Below are 25133 nucleotides of genomic sequence, written 5' to 3'. Positions count from 1 at the left end.
GGAGATACTTTTGTAACCCTTTCCAGCTTCATGCAAGTCAACTATTCTTGATCGTAGGTCTTCTGAGAGCTCTTTTCTGCGAGGCATGGTTCACATCAGACAGTGCTTCTTGAAACCAATAAACCCAAAACAGGTGTGTGTTTTTTAAGGGCAGGACAGCTGTCAGCAACACATCCAATATCATCACACTGATTGGAGTCAAGGTTGGCTCACTCCTGGCTCCAATTAGCTCTGGGAGAAGTCATTAAGCTAGGGCTTCACATACTTTTTCCTCCCTGCACTGTGAATGTTTACATGTTATGTGCAATTAAACCATGGCAACATCTTATGTTTGTGTAGTATTATGTTCAGCAGACTGTGTTCTTCTATTGTTGTGACTTAGATGACGTTCAGAGCACATTTTATGCCCAATTCATGCACAACTCCACGTAATCCCAAGGGGTTCACATACTTTTTCTTGCAACTGTAGATACAGTTAGAAGACAAATTAAACTAAACAATCAGAAGATGGAAAGTGTAGCTGTTCAAAATGGAGACCAGAGAGAGACTTTGTGCATGGCCACACCCAATTATGGTGATGGACACCTCACAGGCAGAAGGAGAGTTTCAGAGCAGACAGGAAATACCATTTGTTTCTATTGTAAACAATTTGGTTATTTGAAAAGAGATTGTGTTCAATATAAATTAGTTTTACAAAGAAAAACTTTGGAATTAGAAAATGAAAATACAATTTCTGAACAATCTACTCCTCACATGTTCCAACAATAGTCTGTCTGAGTTGCCTTATGCCTCAGAAGTCAAAGAGATCAGTTCATTGAGTGTCAACAACAGCTTAAACAATATGGTAAACAGTGCTGTTGTCATTAACAAGAATAGTTTATTGCCATTGCCGAAATTAGAATCAGGATCAAATCAAGATTCTTCTCCTTTACTGTTAGAATATGTTGCTCCAATTTTATTGGATGAAAGTGGAAGACCATATGTACAGGGTGTATTGAATGGCAGGAACATAAAGTTTTTAGTAGATACAGGAGCTGAACTCAGTTTAACTAAACATAAATTACCTGTAAATGCCAATTCTCCAAAATACGATTCATTTGATTTTAGTGGAAAATGTAGTTCAGTTACTAGAAAGGTTTCTAATATGACTTTTGAGATTTCAGGATTTCTGAAAACTGACATTGACATCTGGTATTGTCATGGTACAGAGAATATTCTTGGCATTGATGTGATTAGTAAACTAAATTTGATAATTTATTTATGTACTTCTACGTTATAGAGAGATCCATCTAGGCCCAAATCAACGTTAATTGATTCTTCCATGTACAGTAATGTTGGAAGTATTTGTACAGCAATTGCTGACATGTATTCAGATCAAAAATGGCCACATACAGGAACCAATCTTGAATTGGAACAATTATTTCGATCACATAAAGATCTGTGGAGTCAAAGCAAAAATGATGCAGGTTTGTTTAAAGATTTTGAAGTTGATATTGAAGGTAGAGACCCTAAGCCCCAACCTCAATACAAATTGTAATTAGAATCAATTAATCCAATTTCTGCCATTATACAGGAGTTTTTACAGCAAGGAATTTTAAAGAAAGCACAATCAGTGGTGAATAATTGTATTTGGCCTATCAAGAAAGCTGATAATTCACATTCTTTATCAGTTGGTTTCAGGACATTGAATAAATGTATCACAAATAACAAATCTATTGTTCCTAATTTAAAACATAATGTCACATCTGGATGCCAAGGCCAAAATATTCTCTGTACTGGAAATCGCCAATAGCCATTTTTCAGTACCATTAGCTAAGAGTTGTCAATATAAACTTGCCTTTAGCTTCAGCAAAGAAACGTATACATTCCCGAGGCTAGTCCCTGGCTTGGATGTGAGTGATGGAATTGTTCATGAGTATTTGGGAAAAATATTATCTAAATTCTCTAGGCCAGAATGTATTGTCCAGCATGTAGGCAAGCTTCTGTTGACTACACAAAATATGAATGAACATATCACTCTTTTGACTGAGCTTTTTACTTTGTTACAAACAGCGGGACTGAAATTTAATACAGAGAAAGTTCAGTTGATGAAAAGACAGGTGGAATTCCTTCATATGCAAATTAGTCATGGGCAGAGACAATTATTGCAAGAAAAAGTTAGAACCATTTCTGCTTATCCAATTCCAACAAATCGAAAGAGTTTGCATCAGTTTGTGAGTGAAGTAAATCATTGCAAAGATTTCATACCATTATTTCGATCATTACGATCATTATTTGATCATTTGAGACAAAAAGATGGTGTATTTGATCAATGGGATCAAACTGAGAAAGAAGCCTTTGAACTGTTGAAAGGGATCTGCAGAATGCTACTACATTAAGTACTGTTGAGTTTTGTAGTAAAATTCCCTTTGTATTAGAAACCAGTGTTCCCATTAATGCAATCTCAGCAACTTTGTCTCAATTAAAAGAAGGTAATCAGAAAATAATAGGTTTCTTCTCAAGAGCTTTGACAAATATGGAGAAAAACGTTCATGCACATATGAAATAATTGTTAAGTATTTTCTTTGCAGTCAATGTAACTGAAAACATTGTAAGATCATCACTAAAACGTCTCCTAGAGGAAAATGGTTCAACAGAATGTCGTGAAAAGTATCCTCAATGGTACAGAACATTGTCATCCAAACACATTCAGATAGATGTAACAGGAAGACATTTTCAGGAAAATATACCAACACATGTTTGTACAGCTGTAGGTGAGAAGTCTTTACCTCTGTTTTCAGCATAAGAACTGAAAAAGCTATTGAACAATATTCTAACTCTACAACAAGTAAGTCAACACAGAAAACAGTTACACATATTTCTAATTTTATAGAGATGAGAACAAAGGCATAGTCCCTTGTTATCTCTGGGTTGATACAAAACCTTTCTTTATGAAAACAAGGTTTTGAGTCATGACCATAAAAAGAGATGTAGCATCCTTTTATATCTAAATTCACAGAACACTTGTAGAAGAATGTAGGCCATTTTAGGGAAAATAGAAAAATGCAAGTCAATAAGAAATGTTATAATCAAAATATGTCTTCTATGTCATGACTAAAAATGCTTGTGAATGTGATATGTAATATTAATAGATAAATGTAAGAGGATTAATCAATGTAAAATTATCAGTGCCAAAATAATGATACTTCATTTCTGTTACAGGAAATGACCTAATAGTAACTGCTAGAAATATTTCTAGACCTTCCAGATGAAAATACATTTTCCAAGAAGGAAATCTATTCTGGAAGATGCTTTGCAACAAGAATTTCACTCATCATAGTTTTTGTTGTCTTTTTATGTTCAATAAAGTTATTCTAACTTTACAGAGTACTGGAAGAAGAAGAAGACATGAATTCTCAAGGCATCTCATAGAGGAAGAACTTATAAAAACAATTGCCTTTTGATTACTGCTGAAATAATTTATTCGTCAGATATATTATTGGCTTTTTTTGTGTGCACATTTTATTTTGATGTGATATGTTTACCATGAACCATTTCCAATCATACACTATGTACTTTCAGAGTTGAAAGAGTTAAACCTTTTTACAATAGAGTCACTCTAGTTAGCCAGAACATCTGTTGTTAATTAAGCTAAAGATAAGTTTTCTTAAGGTACATATAGAAAAACTGAGACAGGCTTTACATTGTTATATGTTTGTTTTTTAAAAAAAATCATTTGATATACATGAATGAGTTGAAGTTAGGGAACATATTTTATGTTTAAATTTTGATAAGGAAATTTGAAAAGATGTATGGATTATAGAACTGTGTGCTACAAAAATTGTGGAGGGAAAATATGAAACACCTATTTTTTAAATGACATACATACTTTAAAGTTTTGCACTATAATGTTACATTTATTAAGGGGATAAATTATTTGGTGAAAGGAAAAAGAAAATAATAAGGGAAAAAATATGTTATGTTATACAAAACAAAAGGTTTACCAAGTATACTTTTCCCTTTATAGAATCAAGTTGAAAATATATTCAGATCAAGCCTTTTCCTAGAACAGACTTATGACCAATCTCATCAAGCCTTCCAGGCGACCCCTTCCCCTGCTAACCGAGAAGCCCTGGAACAATCCCGACTTGTCCTTGATCTTCTCCTCACGGACCAGGCTGAGCTCTCTCTCTGTAGATCCCGGCATAAATATTATACAAAAGCCAATAAACCCAGTACCTTCTTAGCGCTTTCACTCCGTAGGCTTGATCAGATCACCAAACCTATCCGATTACGCACATCTTCTGGCAATCTCACTAGTAATCCGGAACGCATCCTACGAGTCTTCCACAAGCATCTCTCACGACTTTATTCTTCTTCCACACCCTTTATCCCTTCCCAGGCTGACACCCTCCTGACCCCTCTCACCTTCCCAAAGCTCTTGGAACATCAACTAACAGCATTAGAGTGCCCCATCACACCAACTGAAACTCTAAATGCTCTCAAACTCTTAAAGCCCCGTGAACGCCCAGGACCCGATGGCTTTTCCGCCACATACTATAAAAAATTTGCCCACCTCCTTATGCCTGTTCTAACTAATGCTTTCAATGCAATACTATCGGGCCAAACCTTCAACCCAGAAACAGTGCAAGCCAACACCTCCATGATCCCAAACCCGAACTCGGACGACACACAATGGTTCAATTATAGGCCAATCTTCCTCCTCAACATAGATATCAAATTAATAGCTAAAATCTTATCCATGCTCCTTAACTTGTGTATATGATCCTTAATTCATAATGACCAAGTGGGCTTTGTGGTGGCTATTTTGGGCCTATAATAATTTTCAACATATTTACCATCTGTTGTATCACCTCAACACACCTCCATGTATGTTACTGTGACTGTGGGGGGAGGGGGATTACACAAAAGACTCAATGGAGGTGAGGGGGAAGGCAACTGCTTCTTTGTGTACCTTGCTCTGAAGCCCACCCATTGGAAGATAACTTGGGTGGGTGGTTCTTGGGATGGTCTTTTGTAAAGTGCATAAAACACCTTGGACAAAGGATAAGCCTTCTTTTTATCGTGTGTGCCTTCCAGGAGCCAGACCTCACAACATCAGGGTGTCTGTAATGTATAAGCCATGCTCTATTTTTATTTCCTATAACTTCCTTTCTTATAGTCATCTCTCTGTACTGTAACATCTAATATTTTATTTCATGTAACATCAATTGATTGACTATATTAGTAACTATTTTTCTTCTGTATAAGTAAATTAGATTTACTTTTTCTTTTTATTTGGCACAGTGGTTATTGGTTAGAAATAATCTACAACTGAGAGAGAGGCAACAAGGCCTGATTCTGTTGTGGCAAAAGGTTGTAATCACCTATTGTATTTGTAATCAATAGAACCAAGTAAATAAGTGTGGGAGAGAAAAACCGCCAAAACATTTGGTGCCCCGTGTGAGGAAGCCTGACTGTTTGGGTGATTGGTACATCTTGTGTGGAAGACAGAGCTGAGCCAGGCAATTCTAACTCCAGAACGGTAAGCATTTATTTATGCCTTTGAATGTTTTCACCTCTGTCTCCCCTGTCTGAACACCTGGACAAGTAAGCTTCTTTGAACATTGTTTGTTTTGTTTTTTTTAACCTTTTGTCTGCACTAACACTTTTGATGAGACTGATTACAAACAGTATAATTGAAATGAAATTGTTCTGTTGTTCTGAGAGTGTATGAGTAAACATCCTAACTGCTTGGTGCGCCTATTGCAGCAGAGTGTAAGTTTGAATGAAAGAGATCTGACTGGATTCTTGGAGGCAGTGAAATAAAACGTAGGATCTGTGCCATTCTGCCAAAAGGTTTTCAGTTGACTCTCGAATGAGATTTTGGTCAGGACGCTTCCCAATCTTTGCGATTGAAATGCACCTGTGGGCCTAAATCACATGGAATGATCTTGTTGTGTATGAATCTATCCTCTGTAATTTACTAACTGGGGATTGTAAGTGAATATTTAGACCTGTGAACAGCTATATTGTAATTACACAAACTATACTGCAAGTAGTTGTGCCTCAATCAACTGTCTAATGAACTCCAAGCACTCATAAATGTTTTGATTTTCCAAGTTTGCTTTAATTTTTTTTTAAATAATACAAGTAATAGCTCTACTCTGAGCAATCTTTTAGAATACTTCAGAAAAGTCCACGGGGGGGATTGAACTATCAAGTTCGGGTGATCCCCAGGCTGTTTGAAGGACTTCAGAACAGGGAAAAATTAAAAGTTTGTTCTGAGAAGTAGTGAAAAGCAGCTATGGTGACAGGGGCGGTACCTGTCAACCCAATCATTGGCCAGAGATTAGCTACCTCTGGGGGCAACCGCTTAAGGTTGGGAAACTATTTCAGGGTCCGGTATCTGTAAGAATGGGCAACTGTATCAACTCAAAAAGGGTGTCTAAGTATGGTAAGCCCATTCAATTGACCCCAAGGGAAGAGATGATCAGTAAATATGGACCCTGGGTAGTTAAATATATACATGATTGGGAGCGCTGGACTGGAATTAAGTTTTCTAAAAGAGGTATTTTTAAACCTAAGACTTGGGAAGACCTCTGGTATGATCATCATAAAAAGATGACACGACCATTAGAAAAAGATGCTTGGAGTGCATGGATGATAGAATCCACACATAGGGCTGATGATGTGAACGTTCTTCCTGTGAGAGTTAAGGAAAAGACACACCAAATGACCCTTAGAAATAGAGACAAGCAGGAACAGCCACTAGAGCCAAAACCCCAGAACAGTGACAGTGATGATCAGGGGGATGATGAGGAATTATCAGGATTGGGGCCTTATGCAGTTGCCAGGTCCTTGTTAACAAATTACTCAAAAGCTGATATGAATTGTCATCTATCAGCAGATAACAAAAAGGGAAAGCTACATCTTGCAGCCAAGTTTGACACCCCAGTTAAAACCCTGAATGAAGCACAGAAAGACTCTTTCTGTTGGGCACTGGAACAAGAAGGGAGAGACAGTGCAGCAAGGCAGGAGAAGGGAATGCAGGCATTAAGGGAGAAAAGACTCCCTGGTACCAAAGACCATATACAGTCATAAGGGATACATTCTGCCCCTCTGACAGAAGATCCTCCGAAATACAGTTATCCCCCATTTACTGGCTGCGAACCAGCATTCTTTCCTAGAGAGGAGTTAAAGAGCAATTCTGCTGCTGAGTGCAATACAGGCAGCTCTGCTACTGGGTACACTGCGTACGTACCCTTACGCCCCCATGTGACTAGTACCCCACAGCAAAGACCTGTGTGGTGTCATTCTAACAGGGAAATGACACCCAACGTGGGCACACCTGTGTACCATGGGACTGTTAATGCCACCCTTCAGGGCACTTTTCAGTTGGATAAAGTGCCCCAACCTGGAATCAACAATCACCACCAGTCTTACTGGGATTCTGTGACAGAACCCCAAAAGACCAATCAACAGTTGATATCTTTTTCAGATGAGCTATCTGTATATCCTGTAAGAAAGCAGGTAATTTATGATAACAGTGGGAGTTCCACTGGAAAGATGACGCATCATGTACCATGGACTCCTTCTGAGATGAAGGGATTTCTGAGCATTATCCCCCATCCAAGGACTGATCCCATTAAATTTGCCAAAGAGCTTCTGGACATCCAGGCAAGCTACAATGCAAATTGGGGTGATATGCTTCAAATAATGAAAAGGGTTTGTGGAGATGGGGACTTTGATGAAATCCTCAGTAAAACTAATATTCCTCAGACCCTGTATGTTGACTGCAGCCATCAAGGATGTATATTCACCAAACAATTGGCACAATTGATTAAAACAGTCTATCCTCCCCAGTCTTGGACCAAGGTGTCTGGAGTGACCCAGGGGTCAAAGGAAGATTGTATGACTTACTACAATCTCTTTAAACAAGCTGTGGAATCAGCTGGTGGGGACATTACTAACAGTGCCCTATCACCTGTGTTGGTACATAGCTTCATTACTGGGTTGAGAGGAAAGATCAGGGAAAAATTAATGACTGCAAATCCAGACTGGAGAGATAAGCCCCTTTCCTCTTTGTTGTCACTTGCAACTGCTATTGAAAGGAATATAGCTGATTGGGAGTCACAGAAACCTCAGAAGATTTGCATTGTCAATGATAAGTCGAACGGTGCAGATCTTGGCCTAAAACAGAAAAGGAAACCTGTCTGCTTCAACTGCAACAGACCAGGACACTTCAAGAGGGAGTGTAGAGCTCCAAGACAAAGTAGGCCATTGCGGCCTGGGAAGGAATTTTAAAGAGACTCCAAGTGAAGGGGAGAGCTCCCGGTGTTACCTGTAATCTCGAAAAATGAGCAAGGAAGTGCTTATGTACAAATGCAACTGAATAATCAGACCCTAAATTGTTTAGTAGACACCGGGGCAGCTCGTTCCGTTCTTAAATCCAGTGAAGTTAATCTCCCCGTTCAAAATACAATTAGGGGAGTTGGTCTAGGGGGTATATCATACCCCCTATTGGAAACAACTCCCACTAAAGTTCGAATTGGACCCTTTCAAACTGAAGCCTCCCTGCTCTTGAGCGATTCAGTTCCTTGCAATTTGCTAGGAAAAGATTTGCTCTCCCAAATGAGAGCACAAATACAATTTTCTGAGGATGGAGTGGAGGTGAACATACCTTCTGATCCTGACCAACATCAAATGGTAGAAAGCTGGGACAGCCTCATTGCTTTGTGTAAGTTGGAACTAAATACCAACAGTACAGAGAGCTTGCCCAGTGATTTATCCAAAAGCACAAATCCAAATGTTTGGGCTAAAGAGGGTAACACGGGACATATGATCCATTGCCCTCCTGTGAAGATCAAGCTGAAGCCAGATGCTATCATTCCTAGGTTACCACAGTATCCATTGAAACTGGCTCAAGTGGAGGGAATTAGAGACCAAATTAAACACCTCCTGAAAGAGGGTATATTGGTGAAAGCGAGTTCACCAGCCAATACCCCACTGTACCCTGTGAAAAAACCAGGCAGAAATGTTTACCGGATGGTGCAAGACCTTAGGGCAGTTAACAAAATCATCCAAGAGGATGCACCAGTGGTACCAAACCCCCACACTATTCTGAGTAACATTATACCATCAAATCGATGCTTCACAGTTATTGATTTGAAGGATGCCTTTTTTATTGTACCGCTCCACCCGGACAGTCAATATTTGTTTGCCTTCAGCTTTGAAGGGCAGCAGTATGCCTGGACTAGGTTGCCCCAGGGCATGGTATCCAGCCCAAATGAGTATAGTAAAGCAATGAAAGAATGCCTTGATAGGTGGCACTGCCCGGAGGGTATCACTCTCCTTCAGTATGTGGATGACTTGCTGATTGGAGCAGACACAAGACAGGCATGTAGAGATGCCTCTATCTCCCTGTTGAATCATCTTGGAGAGGAGGGATGCAGAGTTTCCCCCTCCAAATTACAATACAACATGGACAGAGTTGTGTTTTTGGGTCATTGCATCTCCCAAGGAAAAAAACACTTGACACAAGATCGGAAGAAAGCTATACTGAATAGCAAAATGCCACAAAATTCTAAACAATTAAGGGGTTTCCTAGGGTTGGTTGGATATTGCCGGCAATGGATACCAGAAATGTCCAAAGTTTGTAAGCCACTCTATGACTCTGTAAACATACAGGGGAAACTGGAGCTCAGTGAAGAGCAAATGCATGCTATTCAGACCTTGAAGGCTGCAATCAGCGAAGCCCCTGTTTTGGGTCTGCCGGACTATACTAAGGGGTTCAGACTTTACTGTTATGAGTCCAGAGGGCATGCTGCTGGAGTTCTGACACAGGACAATGGAGGTCGTGACAAGCCCATTGGTTATTACAGTTGTCAGCTGGACACAGTTGTCAATGCAATGGCGCCCTGCCTGAGGGCAGTAGCAGCAGCTGCTGAAATGCTGAGCAAGACTGCGGACATTGTGCTAGGGAACCCATTGGAAGTTTATGTACCCCATGAAGTACACGTGGTCATGCAGAACCTGACCACAAAGCACATTTCATCAGCAAGACTGACCAAATACGAACTGGCACTTTTAACTCCCACAAATATTACACTCAAAAGGTGCGCAAATTTAAATCCTGCTACATTGCTACCAGAGACATTGCAAGATGAGATAGAAAGCCATGACTGCAATGCAGAAATGGAAGATCACTACATGGAAGCACAAAGAGTAAGGGATACCCCTATCCAAAATGCTGACCTCACTGTTTTCGTAGATGGGTCCCGCTTCTATACTGAGGAAGGGCACCCTATTACTGGGTATGCAGTAGTCACCAAGGATGAAATTCTATTCCAAGGCAAACTAGCTGGGCATCAGTCCGCCCAGGTGGCAGAGCTTATGGCTCTGATGCAAGCTTGCATAATAGGCAAAGGGAAAAAGCTCAATGTGTACACCGACTCAAGATATGCATTTGGCATATGTCACGATTTTGGCCAACTATGGAAACTGAGAGGTTTCTTGACTACCTGTGGAAAGCCCATCAAACATGGTGAGCTCATTAAGAAAGTCCTTGAGGCTCTTTGGTTCCCAGATGAAATAGCAGTCCTAAAATGTGCAGCACACACCAGAGGCACAGATGATATTTCACTTGGGAATGCTCGAGCAGATTCTGCTGCTAAGACAGCTGCTTTAACTGGTACCGAGTCTGTAGAAATCTTCACAGCCACACCTTCCTCTGACAGCCCTGGTTGGGTAGATTTGACTGTTTTGAAGAAATTGCAAGTGCAATCCAATGAAAGTACTAAGCAGAAGTGGAGAGATCAGGGATGTAAAGAAACAGATGGACTTTGGGCCCATGGGGATGGAAGATACTGTGCCCCTCCAGCATTGTATCCATATTTGGCTGAGGCGTCTCATGGCCCCTCTCATCTGTCCAAAGGCGTAATGGTCTCTACAATCACATCTCACTGGGTAGCCCCAGGATTCACCACTGTTGCTGAGAGATTCTGTCAAGGATGCGAAACATGTCAAATACATAATCCTGGGAGGCTGGTATAAACCCCAACTAAGCATTTGCCCAAGGCACAGTATCCCTTCCAGAGACTGCAGCTTGACTACATTCAATTGCCAAAAGGTCAGCAATTCCAATATGTCCTAGTATGTGTAGACATGTTTTCAGGATGGGTAGAGGCCTGGCCTGTAGCCAATGCTACTGCTTCAGTCACTGCAAAGAAGCTGTTGCAGGAAATTGTGTGCAGGTATGGCCTGATGGAGACAGTAGAGTCTGATCAAGGGAGCCATTTCACAGGCCAAGTGATGGCTGAGGTTATGGAAGGACTCCAAATTGAACAGAAGTTCCATACTCCCTATCACCCGCAGGCATCAGGGAAAGTTGAAAGGTATAATGGAATGATTAAAAATAGACTAGCCAAAATTTGTGAAAAGACACACCTCACTTGGGTGCAAGCTCTCCCCCTGGTGTTGAAAGCCATTAGACATACACCCAGAGGTCCGGAAAAACTATCTCCATTTAAGATATTGTTCGGGAGAGCCCCAATGACAGGTTTGTTTTTTCCACAAGAGATGACATTAATGCATTGTTCATTGAAGATGTATGTGCAGGAATTACACAAACAGCTCGCTAAGTTGCATGCCCAAGTGTTCTCTTCTATTCCAGATCCAAATTCTGACGGTGAATCTCACTCCTTACAGCCTGGAGATTGGGTGGTGATCAAGAAGTTTCAACGAAAAGGACTAGAACCCAGGTTTGAGGGTCCCTACCAGGTGTTGCTGACCACCCCCACCTTAGTGAAATTAGAGGGAAAACTATCCTGGGTGCATGCTTCTCATTGTAAACAAGTCCAAAAGAATGTTTAAAAAGTCGAGTGGAATGAGCCTGTCTAACCTGGTTGTAAGCTTAATCATCTGGGGTGTTCCTGCTACTTTTCAAAAACCCCAGCCCCAGGGAAGCCATCCCCATTCTACCGTGGAGCAGAAATTGCACCCTGGATTCCACCTGAGGAGTATGGTAAATGGGTAATAAAACCTGAGGGGTGGAGTCACACTCAGATCCATAAGGTAGAGTGCAAACAAGGACAATTACTCCCTAGATACCCAATGTACTTTCACGGGTATATACTCATCCATGCTATATCAGGAATGGATTTTGAGGGGTCCTTCCTAGAACATACCACCGGCCTTGATCCTCACCCTTACAGCTTTCATACATCCACTGGGGACTTTACAGAGGGGCATATACTCGAAAGGCTTTGCAAACTTGCATTCTTTAAGACTAGTCCTGGTGAGTGGGTACGAATACAGGGAGTGGTGAAAGATAGACCTGATACCATAATGTATGTAACATATCACCTAGATGAAGACATGGCCTTGTGTGAAGGGAATTGAGACCCCAAGGATGTAGACTGCCTAATCCCAGGAATTTTTCCTGAAAGATCAAATGACAGTCAACCTACAAAGAGAATGTTTGTAGATCTTGATACTGAGACTCATGTGGTGTCCTTAACAAACTCAACGAAGGTGTCAGACCCCTGGAAGGTAGAATGCAAAAATAGCAAATTATATCCAGTAGATCCCAAGGGAGAGAACTATGAGGGGTGGTATATTGTTTACATCACCTTCAATTTGGGAGAAAAGAGAGAACATAAGAGGTACTATTATGATTTCCCTGAGCTTGTACAAGGGTCCCTAGCAGACCGGTGTTTTCATCCTGCTGATGGAAAACTTGAGATCCTGATAACTAAACATCCCACCTATAATAGGGAGACACATCCCATGGAAGTGGGATGTCTTATGCAATGGTGTGGATCTGCCTAGAGTGAATGAGTGGATGAATGGAAGGCCAATGAATGAAGAAATGAGAGGTGTGCATATGACTGTAGACTGGCAGGACCCACAGGGATATGATTTGGATTTGGATTTAAATTTAGATGGCCCATTTGTGTGGCCATTCTGCAATGCAATCGATGAAGGCTGTCGGACATTTATGCAAATGACAAAAGTCAAGAGTAATGACATGTTCCCAGGAATAAATACCCCAGTTATTGACCCCAAACACTGGTATACCTGGAAAGGGAGAGGAAGGATCTGTGTGACAGTTGTACGAATACCGAATGAGATGGATGTTCTTGTCCCGGCAAAAATTAGTTCAGACTCCTGTAAGGCCCCTATAGTGAAAGCAGCAGATCTAGTAGTGCCTTTGCTCTCTTCTCATTGGACAGTGCTAACAGAAACGCAATTTATGTTGTATACATGGAGGATAACTTTATCTGATTTTCGGGTTGATAAATGGGATAAAAGGTGTGCTGCCTTCATAAAGAATCAGGTGTACATGTTGAAAGGTTGGCTGCAATCAGGATATTCAGAGTACTCCCATTCTAGGGCCAAGAGAGGCTTAATGGAGACTGCCTTAGGAGCAGGGGGTGTGGCAATTGGTACCCTAAACACAATGGATCTGGAGGTACTCAGAAACAAATTAGGAGGTCTAGCACAACATGTTGGGGAAGGGGTTAAGGTGCAGTTAGATGTGGATCATATCCTCGAAAACCTACAACATGTTCACATCGATGCAACTGCCTCACTGTCTGATATAATGAAGAAAAAGTTTACAGGATTGATAGCAGGATTGTCCAAGGTACAGGAAGAAATCCAGCTTGCTTTGTCTTGCACCCAGGTACAATCAGAGATGTCCCAGGAACTCCGAGTAATGATTGCCTCTTTTTCAGCAGGACAGTTTCCACTCAATTTAAGAAAACAAGCAGGTAGGGTAGTATCCAAGTTTGCTATGAGTCATATGGATTGGTGGATGACTCAGTTCCATGGCTGTAAAAACCTATCTTGCACTGTCTCATCCCTGATTCCAGTTGCAGGGATTGAACATCGTGCATATACCAGTCAATCTGGGTACTATCCTATCGGACTCTACCATTTTACATCCACGAATACATCATGATCTGATGGTTTATGAGTCCGGACATCCTCAGATGATTGATACTGATGGGTGCTGGAGAAAGGAAGGGGTTGTGTTATGTCAAGGGAAACAGGACAGGATCATGAGACAGCAATGCTGGCACAAAGAAGGGTCATGTCTAATGGATGCTGAAGAATTGTTCCAACCTTATTTAAAATACTTGGGGCAAGGGTATTGGTGCTGGTATCAAATGTCTAGTGATGCCCTATATTCAACATACGGGTTAAATTGTACTCAGCGGGGCACATTACCTTGGGGAGTCTACTGTACATCTTCTCCTGTGCTTGGCATAGATATAGCAGGGACACAGGGACGTACTCCTATTACCCCTGAGAAAAGGCTTGATATTAAACCTGACACCCCCATCCACCTACAGAAACTTCCTCTGGGATTTGGGTCGGAGTTAAAAGCTTGGTTATTGGACTTTGGGCAACAGGATGAGATCTTAAATGTGTTAAAAGATGCTGAGAAACAAGCCACCGTTAGACTCATCCATGATCAAAATAGATTAGTCCAGGTAACACACACATTAGAAGGAGATGCTAAAGTATCCTGGTGGGAAGGTTTATTTGGGTACAGTCCTAGAGCCACAGCATTCCTAAACATCTTACTCCACCCTGTTGTTGTCTTGATTTGTGTAACCCTGTTACTCTTCCTGATACAACTAATAATGTGCATCACCATCAGGCGAATGAACGCCAAAGCAGTAAGAATGTGTACCTCAACGAGGTATCTCCTCCTGAGAAATCGAGAGGCCATCAACTCAAAAACTGCTCTCTGAAGAGACTAATCCAAACCAGACAAACACAAAAGAATTTTACACATTTAAAAGAGGACCCTAAAACAACATAAAGTTACAGGAAAATGAAACTCCTGTGTTTATTATTATTATTTTTTTTTCTCTTCTTTGGCTGTTTTTGTTTTTCTTAGTTTTTTTTGTATTTTTGTTGTTGTTTTGTTTTAGGGAGAAGCCTCTAAATTGGAGTAATAAAGTGCAGGCAGGTTTATCTAAATTCTAAAAGTTTTTTTTCAGTCGATTTTTTCTTTTATACTCTCTCAATTTTTGTGTACCTGACCTGCAAATATACTGTTGATTACTAGTATGGAGGAAGAGTTGTCTATCTTCAAGTAACTGCTGCAATTTTTATTTTATTTTATTTTTTTTCAATGTTTTTGTGTTTTAATGCAGTTACCAACAGTTTTCCAAGGCAACTATATATATATATATATCTACAGTATATATATATATTTTTTTCCCACCTTTTCTATTTTTTTTTTATTTATTTTTTTTATTTCTTTTGAATGAATACAGATTCATTGCTCTTTACCAACCTAAAGTGTCGTAGTTGGAGGGGCATTAAATCTGTACCTTTTTTTATATCATTATGTTTTTGCTTTTATTACGCTTTCCTCTTTCTTTCTTTTTCCTTGTTTCATGTAATTTTTTAGATAAATGAGCTGTGAATTATAAGGCTGTGGCATTCGTGCCCGACTCAGCTTCAAGAGTCCGATGGGGATCCACAGGCTTATAATTGCTTCCTGCAGACATCCCTCAATCTGTTTATAGTTTTACCCTGAGCCCTGTGAGTGGGTGGGGAGAACCCAGGAACTGAGACCTGACAATAGCATGCAGCATCGGCCATCCTCACCTTCAGGGGCTCTGGTAAATACCGGCTGTTGCTCAGACTCTGCATCCTGTGGGGATCCCACTTCACTTGCCCACATTAAGACCCCCTATGGTTAACAACCTTAAAGGCTAAACAGCTGCTTCACGCTTGATTTCCCCCCAATAACATTCTCCTTCTCTTTTTTCGTATCCATGTATGATTGTCTGGAGGCCTGCCCTACCACCACCTGAAGAAACAACAACCACCACGTCATCTCCAGAGACAAGGGTGCAAAAGCTAGACCTTCCTCAACTATCTTTCGCCATGCTGAATAGTGCCATTTCGCGGTCTGATCCAATCTCTGCAAACATTGCACAGTGTTCCCAAGATACGGGACTAAAGATACCAGGATCCCGCCATCGATGTTGGAGTTCCATCCTTCCAAGGCAGAGGGGTGAGGAAACATTGCAGCACAGGCATTCTTGGTGCGAATGTGAGGTCTCAGAGGCACCAGGACTAGGAGTTCCTTCGTGATCAAGAAAGAAGAGGAGGCTGCAGTGGTGGTGGGGGGGTTGGGCCTTCTGGGTGGTCATGGGTGGGTACAAAATCATTGAGGGAGGGCATAAGTTCTCGAATGAACTTGAGGGGGAGATGTGGTGGCTATTTTGGGCCTATAATAATTTTCAACATATTTACCATCTGTTGTATCACCTCAACACACCTCCATGTATGTTACTGTGACTGTGGGGGGGAGGGGGATTACACAAAAGACTCAATGGAGGTGAGGGGGAAGGCAACTGCTTCTTTGTGTACCTTGCTCTGAAGCCCACCCATTGGAAGATAACTTGGGTGGGTGGTTCTTGGGATGGTCTTTTGTAAAGTGCATAAAACACCTTGGACAAAGGATAAGCCTTCTCTTTATCGTGTGTGCCTTCCAGGAGCCAGACCTCACAACATCAGGGTGTCTGTAATGTATAAGCCATGCTCTATTTTTATTTCCTATAACTTCCTTTCTTATAGTCATCTCTCTGTACTGTAACATCTAATATTTTATTTCATGTAACATCAATTGATTGACTATATTAGTAACTATTTTTCTTCTTTATAAATAAATTAGATTTACTTTTTCTTTTTATTTGGCACAGTGGTTATTGGTTAGAAATAATCTACAACTGAGAGAGAGGCAACAAGGCCTGATTCTGTTGTGGCAAAAGGTTGTAATCACTTATTGTATTTGTAATCGATAGAACCAAGTAAATAAGTGTGGGAGAGAAAAACCGCCAAAACAGCTTCATTCCAACCCGACAAGCCGGAGACAACGTCCGACGCGCAACTCTCCTAGCACACATAGCTAAATCCCGCAATATTCCTGCCTGTTTCCTGTCCTTAGACATCCGGAAGGCATTTGACACAGTCTCACGGCCATACTTACACTATATTCTGTGCCGATGGGGCTTTGGCCCTCACTTTTTAACCTGGATCTTCTCTCTTTACCGCGAACCCTCGGCCAGAATTAGGTATCTTGGACATCGGTCTGCTCAATTCCCAATTTCACGTGGCACCACACAGGGCTGCCTCCTGTCCCCTCTACTCTTTGCCTTGGCCATTGAACCGCTGGCCCTTCTGATTAGGACCAACCTGGATGTCCATGGACTCGAGATAAGAGGAACCCTCCATAAATTGTGTCTATTCGCGGACAACGTTTTACTCTCTTACTTTCCCTTTGACTTCTTCTCCTACTCTCCTCCGGCTCCTCGATAGGTTTGACTCACTCTCCGGTCTTCAAATTAACCCCCAGAAATCATTAGCACTCCATATCTCCCTCACCCCTAAAGATCTGGCCCATTTGAAACTAATACTTCCGTTCTCCTGGTCACAATGTTCTATTCCCTTCCTGGGTATAAAACTGACCCCAAATATTTCAGACCTTTACGCTGCCAACTACTCCCCTATGTTAGCCCATCTAACTGCTCTTATGACCAAATGGTCCTCTCTACCACTAGCATGGCTAGGCAGAATAGCAGTCATGAAGATGTCGATCCTCCCCAAAATTTTATACCTCTTCAGAGTTCTCCCAATCTCAGTACCCACCCATTATCTTTGTACCTTACAGCGCCACATTTTTTCCTACATCTGGGGCAAGGTCCGCCCCCGTGTACCTCGCTCCATCTTATATCGCCCCAAACTCAATGGTGGACTAGCTCTCCCAGATATTAGCAAATTGTACCAAGCGGCACACATAGCACAGCTACCAAAATACCATGCTACCCATGAAATCCCACAATGGGTTATTCTCGAATCTATAGAGTGTGACCCCTTATCTGCTGCTAACCTTCTATGGCTAAGACCTATTGACCGCCATTTGGTTACAAACCCCATCACTTCTCACTTTTTGCTGCTTTGGGATAAACTGAAATCCCGATATCATCTACAATCGCCACATAATCCCCTGCTTTCATACCTCCGAAACCCAGCCTTTCCCCCGGCTTGGTCTTCACCACACGTATTCAAACACTGGACCTCAGCCAGCCTTCTCCAAGCCCATCACTTTATGCTTAGGAACAAATTTAAACCCTTTACCTCACTACGTGAAACCTATGAACTCCCGGCTTCCGAAATATTTTGATACCTACAATTGAAACATTTTTACGCACCATATACCACAACATCCAGCCAAATGAACACCATGACCCCTTTTGAATGGGCTTGTCACAAAGACCCCCACAGACGAAGCCTCATATCATATTTGTATTCCCTCCTTACAACCTCAATCACTACGTCACCTCCCTCATACATACGCAAATGGGAAACGGACCTTGGCCGGCAACTAGACCCTTTTGATTGGGATCATATCTGGTCCAATACTAAATCGTCATCTCAAAATATTGTAGCCCTAGAAACCAATTACAAAGTCCTGACTCGTTGGTACCTGGTCCCAGCAAGAATTGCGAAGTATACCCCTAATTACCCTTCCACTTGCTTTAGAGGCTGTGTAGACCTGGGTACACATTTCCACATATGGTGGGATTGCCCAATCACCCAAGTCTTCTGGGCGGACGTCTTTAGTATCCTATCTAAGCTTAGCACAAAAACACTCCAACCGAACCCAGCCACTGCGCTGCTCAACCTATGCCCCCCTGAAATCACAAACTCACAATTCAAACTTATTCTACAAGTTACCACGGCTGCCAAGCAGGTCATAGCTAAATCTTGGAAATCTCCCTCATTATGCATTGCAGTAGTTAAAAATAAAGTTAGCCAGGCTATGATTCACGACAAAATAGAAGCTACAATTCTAGACACCATCCCTAAATTCAGGAATGTTTGGAACCCCTGGTTAGAGCACTTCCTCCCGCCAAACTTTGATGACTCACTTCTCAAACCATAACGACTATTCCATCCTACTCTGGTACCATTCCCTATCAATCACAGATACTCCTTCACCTATTGCTGCTAATTGTGGAGTCACCTACCCCCTCTTACCCCTCCCCACTCTCCCTCTGACATTCCCAACCCATCCCCCCCACCTTTTTTTTCTCCTTTTTTCCCCCTCCTTTTTTTAATTATTTTCTCCCCCTGACCATTTTGTATTATTCTACACCCCTATGTTATGACTCCCCTATGCTACACTGGGGAGCGTGCCTATCTATTTGTTAAAACTTTGTATACATCTAAGTTAATGGCGTCTCTCACCTTCTATTCCCTAAATCTGTTTTTTTTTTGTCAAAACCACCATACCCTCCCACTCCCCTTTCGTGTTTAGACTCTGTTTTCATTGTTACCAGTTTGCAATTTTTTTGTCTACGAAATATATATCCCCATTGTCCTCCCTTTTCTTCAATGTTTGAAAATCAATAAAATATTTGAACAAGAAAATATATTCAGATCAATTATCTTAAGATCTAAAAACGCATGGATGGATACAAAAGTGACGAGAATGTGTATAAATCGATTAGGATAAGAAAAATGATTAAGATTTGATAAAATCGATCATTTTGAGAGGGAAATGTTTGAAGCTTTCCATAACCTAATATCTAATATCTGCTTATTAACAGTACTAACATATGTATGAATGTGTTGGATCTTTATAGAATAATTATGTTGTTATATTTTTATTTGTTCTAGATTGGGAAAAGTGAGATAAACAGACTACTGTTAGTCTATGTGAATACATATGTATATATCTTGTTTTTTTTCCTCTACATTCAAGCAACATGTGGTAGTAATTAGTCATGAATTGGTTAGCTAGCTTTCCCTCCCCCATCTTCCCCCATCTCTGTGGATAGGAGCTAAAGTTTCACTAATAAGAGAATTGTAAGAATCTATTTCATACATGTTAAGCTTACAAAATGTATACTGTAATATTTCTTGATTAAGATATTTATATATGATATAACTTTATATTAAGATTACTTTTGGGAGATTATGTATATATATATATATATATATATATATATATATATATATATTTATTTATTTATTTTAACACATTCCATTCCCCTGACTGATGAAATGTCAATTAAGTTTTGACTAGAGGTCCCAAGGATTAAATTTCAAACTCTCCTAGGGGATGGGAGATAACTGAAGGTTTGTTCTATACATCTGTCACCAGATATCATTGTAGGACTATAAAAACCAGAGAGGAAAACCAGCCCACTTTTAGGAGAAGGTGGGGGCTGAATTGCTCCTTATAGAGCAGAACAAAGACTTTTTGGTGGCACACAATTTTTAGAAGCTGGGCTAAGGAGCCTACAGATTCATACTACACAAACACAATTTTACATACAATTTTTATCTCAAGAACATAACTATATTTTTTGGACATTATCTAAACATTCTGTATTCCAATATTTTATTTCTAATTTTATGCAATATTATTATAAATCAATTTTTGAGTTTATGCAAGAGCTGGAAGGACTTTCTAATTTGGACTTTTCTCACCAATACAAGTTAACAAATTATCGAGACAATCCGGTATTTTACATACTGCCACTATATCAACATTCATTCTATTGTGTCTTTTTATTCTTGCTTAAATACAGAAGTGGTAGCATTGCATTTCCCCTCAATATTCCAGTTAATGTCTTTCCCATGGTCACCTTGGTAATCATCCACCACCAAAATTACTATATTGCTATTGCCCAATATAGGTACTAGGTTTTAGTTTGCCATGATCTGTCTGTCATGGGTGACCCTAACAGAAGTTGAATGCACAGGCAGCACAGTATTTAGCTTCCTTGATGCGGGTAATCCCTCTTAACCTCAACAAGGCACCTTACCATTAGACAGTTCCCCAGCAGAGTACCCTAAAATGAAAAACCCTACAGATTTCAAACAACTATATTGAGTTCAAAAGCACCCAAAAACCTGCATTCTTAAAACCTTAGACTTGATATCCTTAAAATCTTATCCAGGTGAGAAAAAAAATCTATCCTAATTCCCACAGTCAATATGATAACTCCCTGGATTGACATTTTACATTGTTATTTCTCACTAATATTAGTAGCCATTGGTGCTATATGCATTTAAAACACATACAAACATAAAGCCTTTTTTGAACTAATCTAATGAGCCCACTAGAACCAGCTCTTGGGTGAGATTATTTCTCAGTAGCTCTTACAGCAAAAAAAACCCTATCCACAAGTGGACGTTAAACCTCTTTTCCTCTAGTTGAGAGAATATGAAAGTTGTTATTGCTAATCTTTTCTTATGAATGTGCTAGTTTCCTGGCTGTTATGCTGATCTTACTATTGCAGTACTTTCTAAGTTACTAACCTGAAACAAGTATGTGGGGATTTTGACTACTTGTAAAAACATTTTTTTCCAGTTTAGTGACTCTGTTTTGAAACTAGGGAAAACCAGGAAACTGGTGTTTTAAAATGAAGATCATTAATGGCATCCTACTTACTTCTCTCAGCACAAGTTCCTCCAGCCAACCAGTTTTGAGGCAAGAATTGCTCAGCTGGGTTTGTTGTGCCTGTTTGATCATTTTTAAGGTGACATTGGGGGTCTATGTATGTTTTATTACAAGATTCACACAACGTTCACCCAGGAAGTACACATTTTCCAGTTGAATATAATTAGAAAGTGTTTGAATCCTGGGTGAAAGTTGTGTGAATCTTTGCTGAAAACATTTATGAATAGATCCAAAAGAGTAACTTCCCAGTTTTGCCCCATTTTCTTGCATAAATAAAAGCAAAGCATGTGTACTTGGATCATTCAAATCTCTGTATAAAAACTTTCCACAAGAAAATTACTATGGGGTAAAATTGTACATGTAACCAAATACCCTTTGCTGTTCATGGGAAGCTTTAAAATATTTCACATAATCTTTCAACAACTTCCCATTCCCATTGAAGCTCAAAGTTCCTTCCCGTACTATGTTGATAATGCAAACAGTATTTTAGAGTTAATGAATAAGCAGGAGACTTAGAAGCGGCACATTGAAACATATAGCTGAACATACAACAGATTACAAAGAAAGAGAACAAACCTGGAAGACTGTTACAATTGCCCACAGTAAAGAATCAAAATTTTTCCGATCAGGTACAGTGTCTCCAGAATCTGTTCTTAGGCTGAATTTACATCCAAAAATATGCATTCCAAGAATACTGCAATGAAATGAGGAATAATAGAATCTGGTTAATTTTTTACATTGTGGTCTAAGGCAGTTATGATCCCTAATATGGAAAAAGAGTTGCAAAGGCATTCATAACCATGTAATACTTGTCACTAGTCACAAATGTTTATTTTGGTAAAATCTGAATTTCTTTTGACAAATTGGTTTTTCATGCTGTGGCACCACACACTGCATAGAGTTTTGTTCTATTTCATTATGATACTTAAGCCTTTAATATGCTGAAGTATAACCTAATACACAAATACTGCCTATGCATTGGGGATGATTTACTAAAGACAGATATACTGTGCACTGCAAGTGTAGTTACTCTAGATCTTAGGGGAAGCTCTTAAATATCTTTCCTTGCATGTGATCAAGTATTCTTTGCAAAGTGAAGCTTTACATCATTTACTAAGCTCTGGAGCAATTGTACGTGCAGTGCATAATACACAGTATTTGCCTTTAGTAAATCAACCCCATTGTCACATCATTAAAAGTCATAAAATATTTACACACAGGTTGCAATTTGGTGTTTTCAAACTATACTTTCTAGACCATCAAAACCTTTATTTCTTTGCTATAAGGGCGATTGTAATCTACAGTCATACCCAGGAGCTCCTGATTATCCCTTTGATTATCCCCCTGGTTGTTAAGCCGGCCCCTCCTGGTGTGCAGGTCTCCTATAAAATGGATGATTGCTGGACTTTTCACAGGCTTGATAAAGCGCATGCGCGCGAAACATGTTGTCCCGGCAACCGGCCTCTTCCTTCTAAAGCTGCGGCTCCAGCAAGAGTTCCTCCCCTCCGTCTCTCCACATCGTGGTGACGTCATCCAGGACGCTGGGACGTCGGATACACGTGGCCCTGCACTGACAGGCATTCTACTCTCCACTGCTTTTCTCTGAGCTTACGGGCCGTCCATCTTGCAACCTGGCTTCTTTAAGCCACAGGCTAGTTATCTATTTTTTACCATATTAATTATTAAAGGCACACCTCCATATAAGGTGTATAACTTTTATCACAAAACTACACAGCGCCTGGCTCCTGTTCATACTTTACACAAACCGATGTGTTTTTACCATGGCAGCAGTGAGTTTTTTCCCCACCAATCACAGTTGACATATACCATTCACTAATTTCCTTTGGGACACATCTGTGCACTTTTATCCAGACCGTTCTTGTAGTTTGTTATGCCCTATGCTGCTTCAGGGGCATGGGTAGTTTGCATTCATTAAGTTGATTACTATGGAATACTTTCAGTCTAAATAAGTATAAATTCTGCATCATATCAAATTGTGCTTGGTGTGAATGTGAATGTCATGGGGTTGATTTACTAAACTTGGAGAGTGCAAAATCTGGTGCAGCTTTGCATTAGCACTGCAGCAGCTAAAACTTTGCATGGTGGGCAGACATCCGCGGCCTGGCACGGCCGCATGATCCGGGGCTCCGGCATAACCCTGTATAATCCACTGCCATCCAGGCAGCTACGGGCCACAGCGGGGCAGCGGAGGCTCCTGGGCGTATCTCCTGACCCTGGGAGAGGGGCTCTGGGCAATATTTCCACCTGTTGTGACGGCGGTCATCCGAGGCCTGGCGCGACCGCATGATCCGGGGGCTACGGCGACTAATACCTACATCCACGGCCATCCGGGCAGCGGATGATTATTAAAGGCATTTTCTGCACCCCCTGAGTCTGGGAGGGTGGCGCAGTTGAGTATTGCCACTCTCGTGGCACCGGACATCTGTGGCCTGCTCCACCCAATACGGACCTCCTCTCATTCGGGGCACAGTGAGTACGGGAGGCAAGGGGGCTGGCGGCTATTGGTCATTGGGTCCCCCTCCAGTGATTTAGGGAATGGGGCTTCCATTTACTGCCCCAGAAGCTGCCTTCCTCTGTTGCCACGGCCCCTGTTGGGCCCAGAGGCCTACTGTGGCCTATATAGTGCTCCAATGAAGTGTCGGGGCTCCCTGGATCTGCCCTGGAGGGCCCAGAGCTCATCATTAGGGGACCTCTGTTCTACACATGCCCCTCGTCCCTCTCGGGCCCTGAGGTGGGAGCTGAAGCCATCATCTTGCTCCTGCGAGTTATTAATGATATACCACGGCCTATGCCTTCTCTATGCCCTCACGGTTCGCTAAATATTTTTACAATATAAAGTTTCTGTGGATAAGCCTGTTTTATGTAACTACAATCCTAAACCTGTTTCGGGTGTTATAGGTCCCCTGGGGTTATTATCTCTTTAGGCTATCCAATTTCCAGTTGATCACCCCCAGGAGACTCCCTGTATGCCGTCCATTAAGAAAAAAAGGGGACGAGCTCAAAAGACCCTCACGACATACCTACTTAAGACACACAAGATTTGCAGCATGTCTCCAGATAATACAGAACGAGTATCTCTGTCCGATCCCACACAGGATACCACAGCTCCTTCATTAGCTCTGGTTAATGAAGATACACAGCAACTTACAAAGGGGGACTTGGAATCTTGCCTGGAAATTATGTACACCAAGCTGGCCGCTAAATTCCAATCAGAACTACATAAAAGCACAAATGTTCTCTCTCAGGAAATCCCCACATTGGGCTCCAGGACCGACCGCTTAGAAACCAAACATGATGAACTTAGCCTAGCCTATGGTGAACTTTCCAGAGATCATGATAGTTTACAAACGGCATTTTTACAATTGCAGGCGCAGGTTAAGGACCTCGATAATCGCAATCGCAGGAATAACCTGCGAGTCAGGGGAATACCGGAGTCTATGTTGGATCTCTCACAAACCATAACCAAGGTATTCAAGTCACTCCTTCCAGATCGTGACCCTGGGTCCTTTGCTTGTGATCGCATCCATAGAGCCCTGCTCCCTAAACCTCCTAATGATAAACTGCCTAGGGACATTGTCCTGTGTATGAAGGATTTCCTGACCAAAGAAGATATTCTTAGAGCTGT

General features: G+C 41.1%; 1 protein-coding gene across 3 annotated transcripts in view; it reads right to left on the bottom strand.

Moving 5' to 3' along the window:
- CACNA1I (calcium voltage-gated channel subunit alpha1 I) overlaps positions 1 to 25133 on the bottom strand; it is a 1904325-nt gene that overhangs the window by 791357 nt on the left and 1087835 nt on the right. For all 3 annotated transcript variants that reach the window (XM_089683626.1, XM_089683627.1, XM_089683628.1), the window contains exon 11: positions 22064 to 22181. In XM_089683626.1, coding sequence (XP_089539752.1) covers positions 22064 to 22181 — 118 coding nt within the window. The remainder of the gene's footprint in view (positions 1 to 22063; positions 22182 to 25133) is intronic.

This window comes from Staurois parvus, unplaced genomic scaffold, assembly GCF_062004578.1.
Source record: "Staurois parvus isolate SC_StPar_1 unplaced genomic scaffold, SC_StPar_1.0 ptg000316l, whole genome shotgun sequence".
NCBI lineage: Eukaryota > Metazoa > Chordata > Amphibia > Anura > Ranidae > Staurois > Staurois parvus.
Note: the sequence above shows the minus strand (reverse complement) of the source record. Positions and strands in the feature narration are given on the sequence as shown.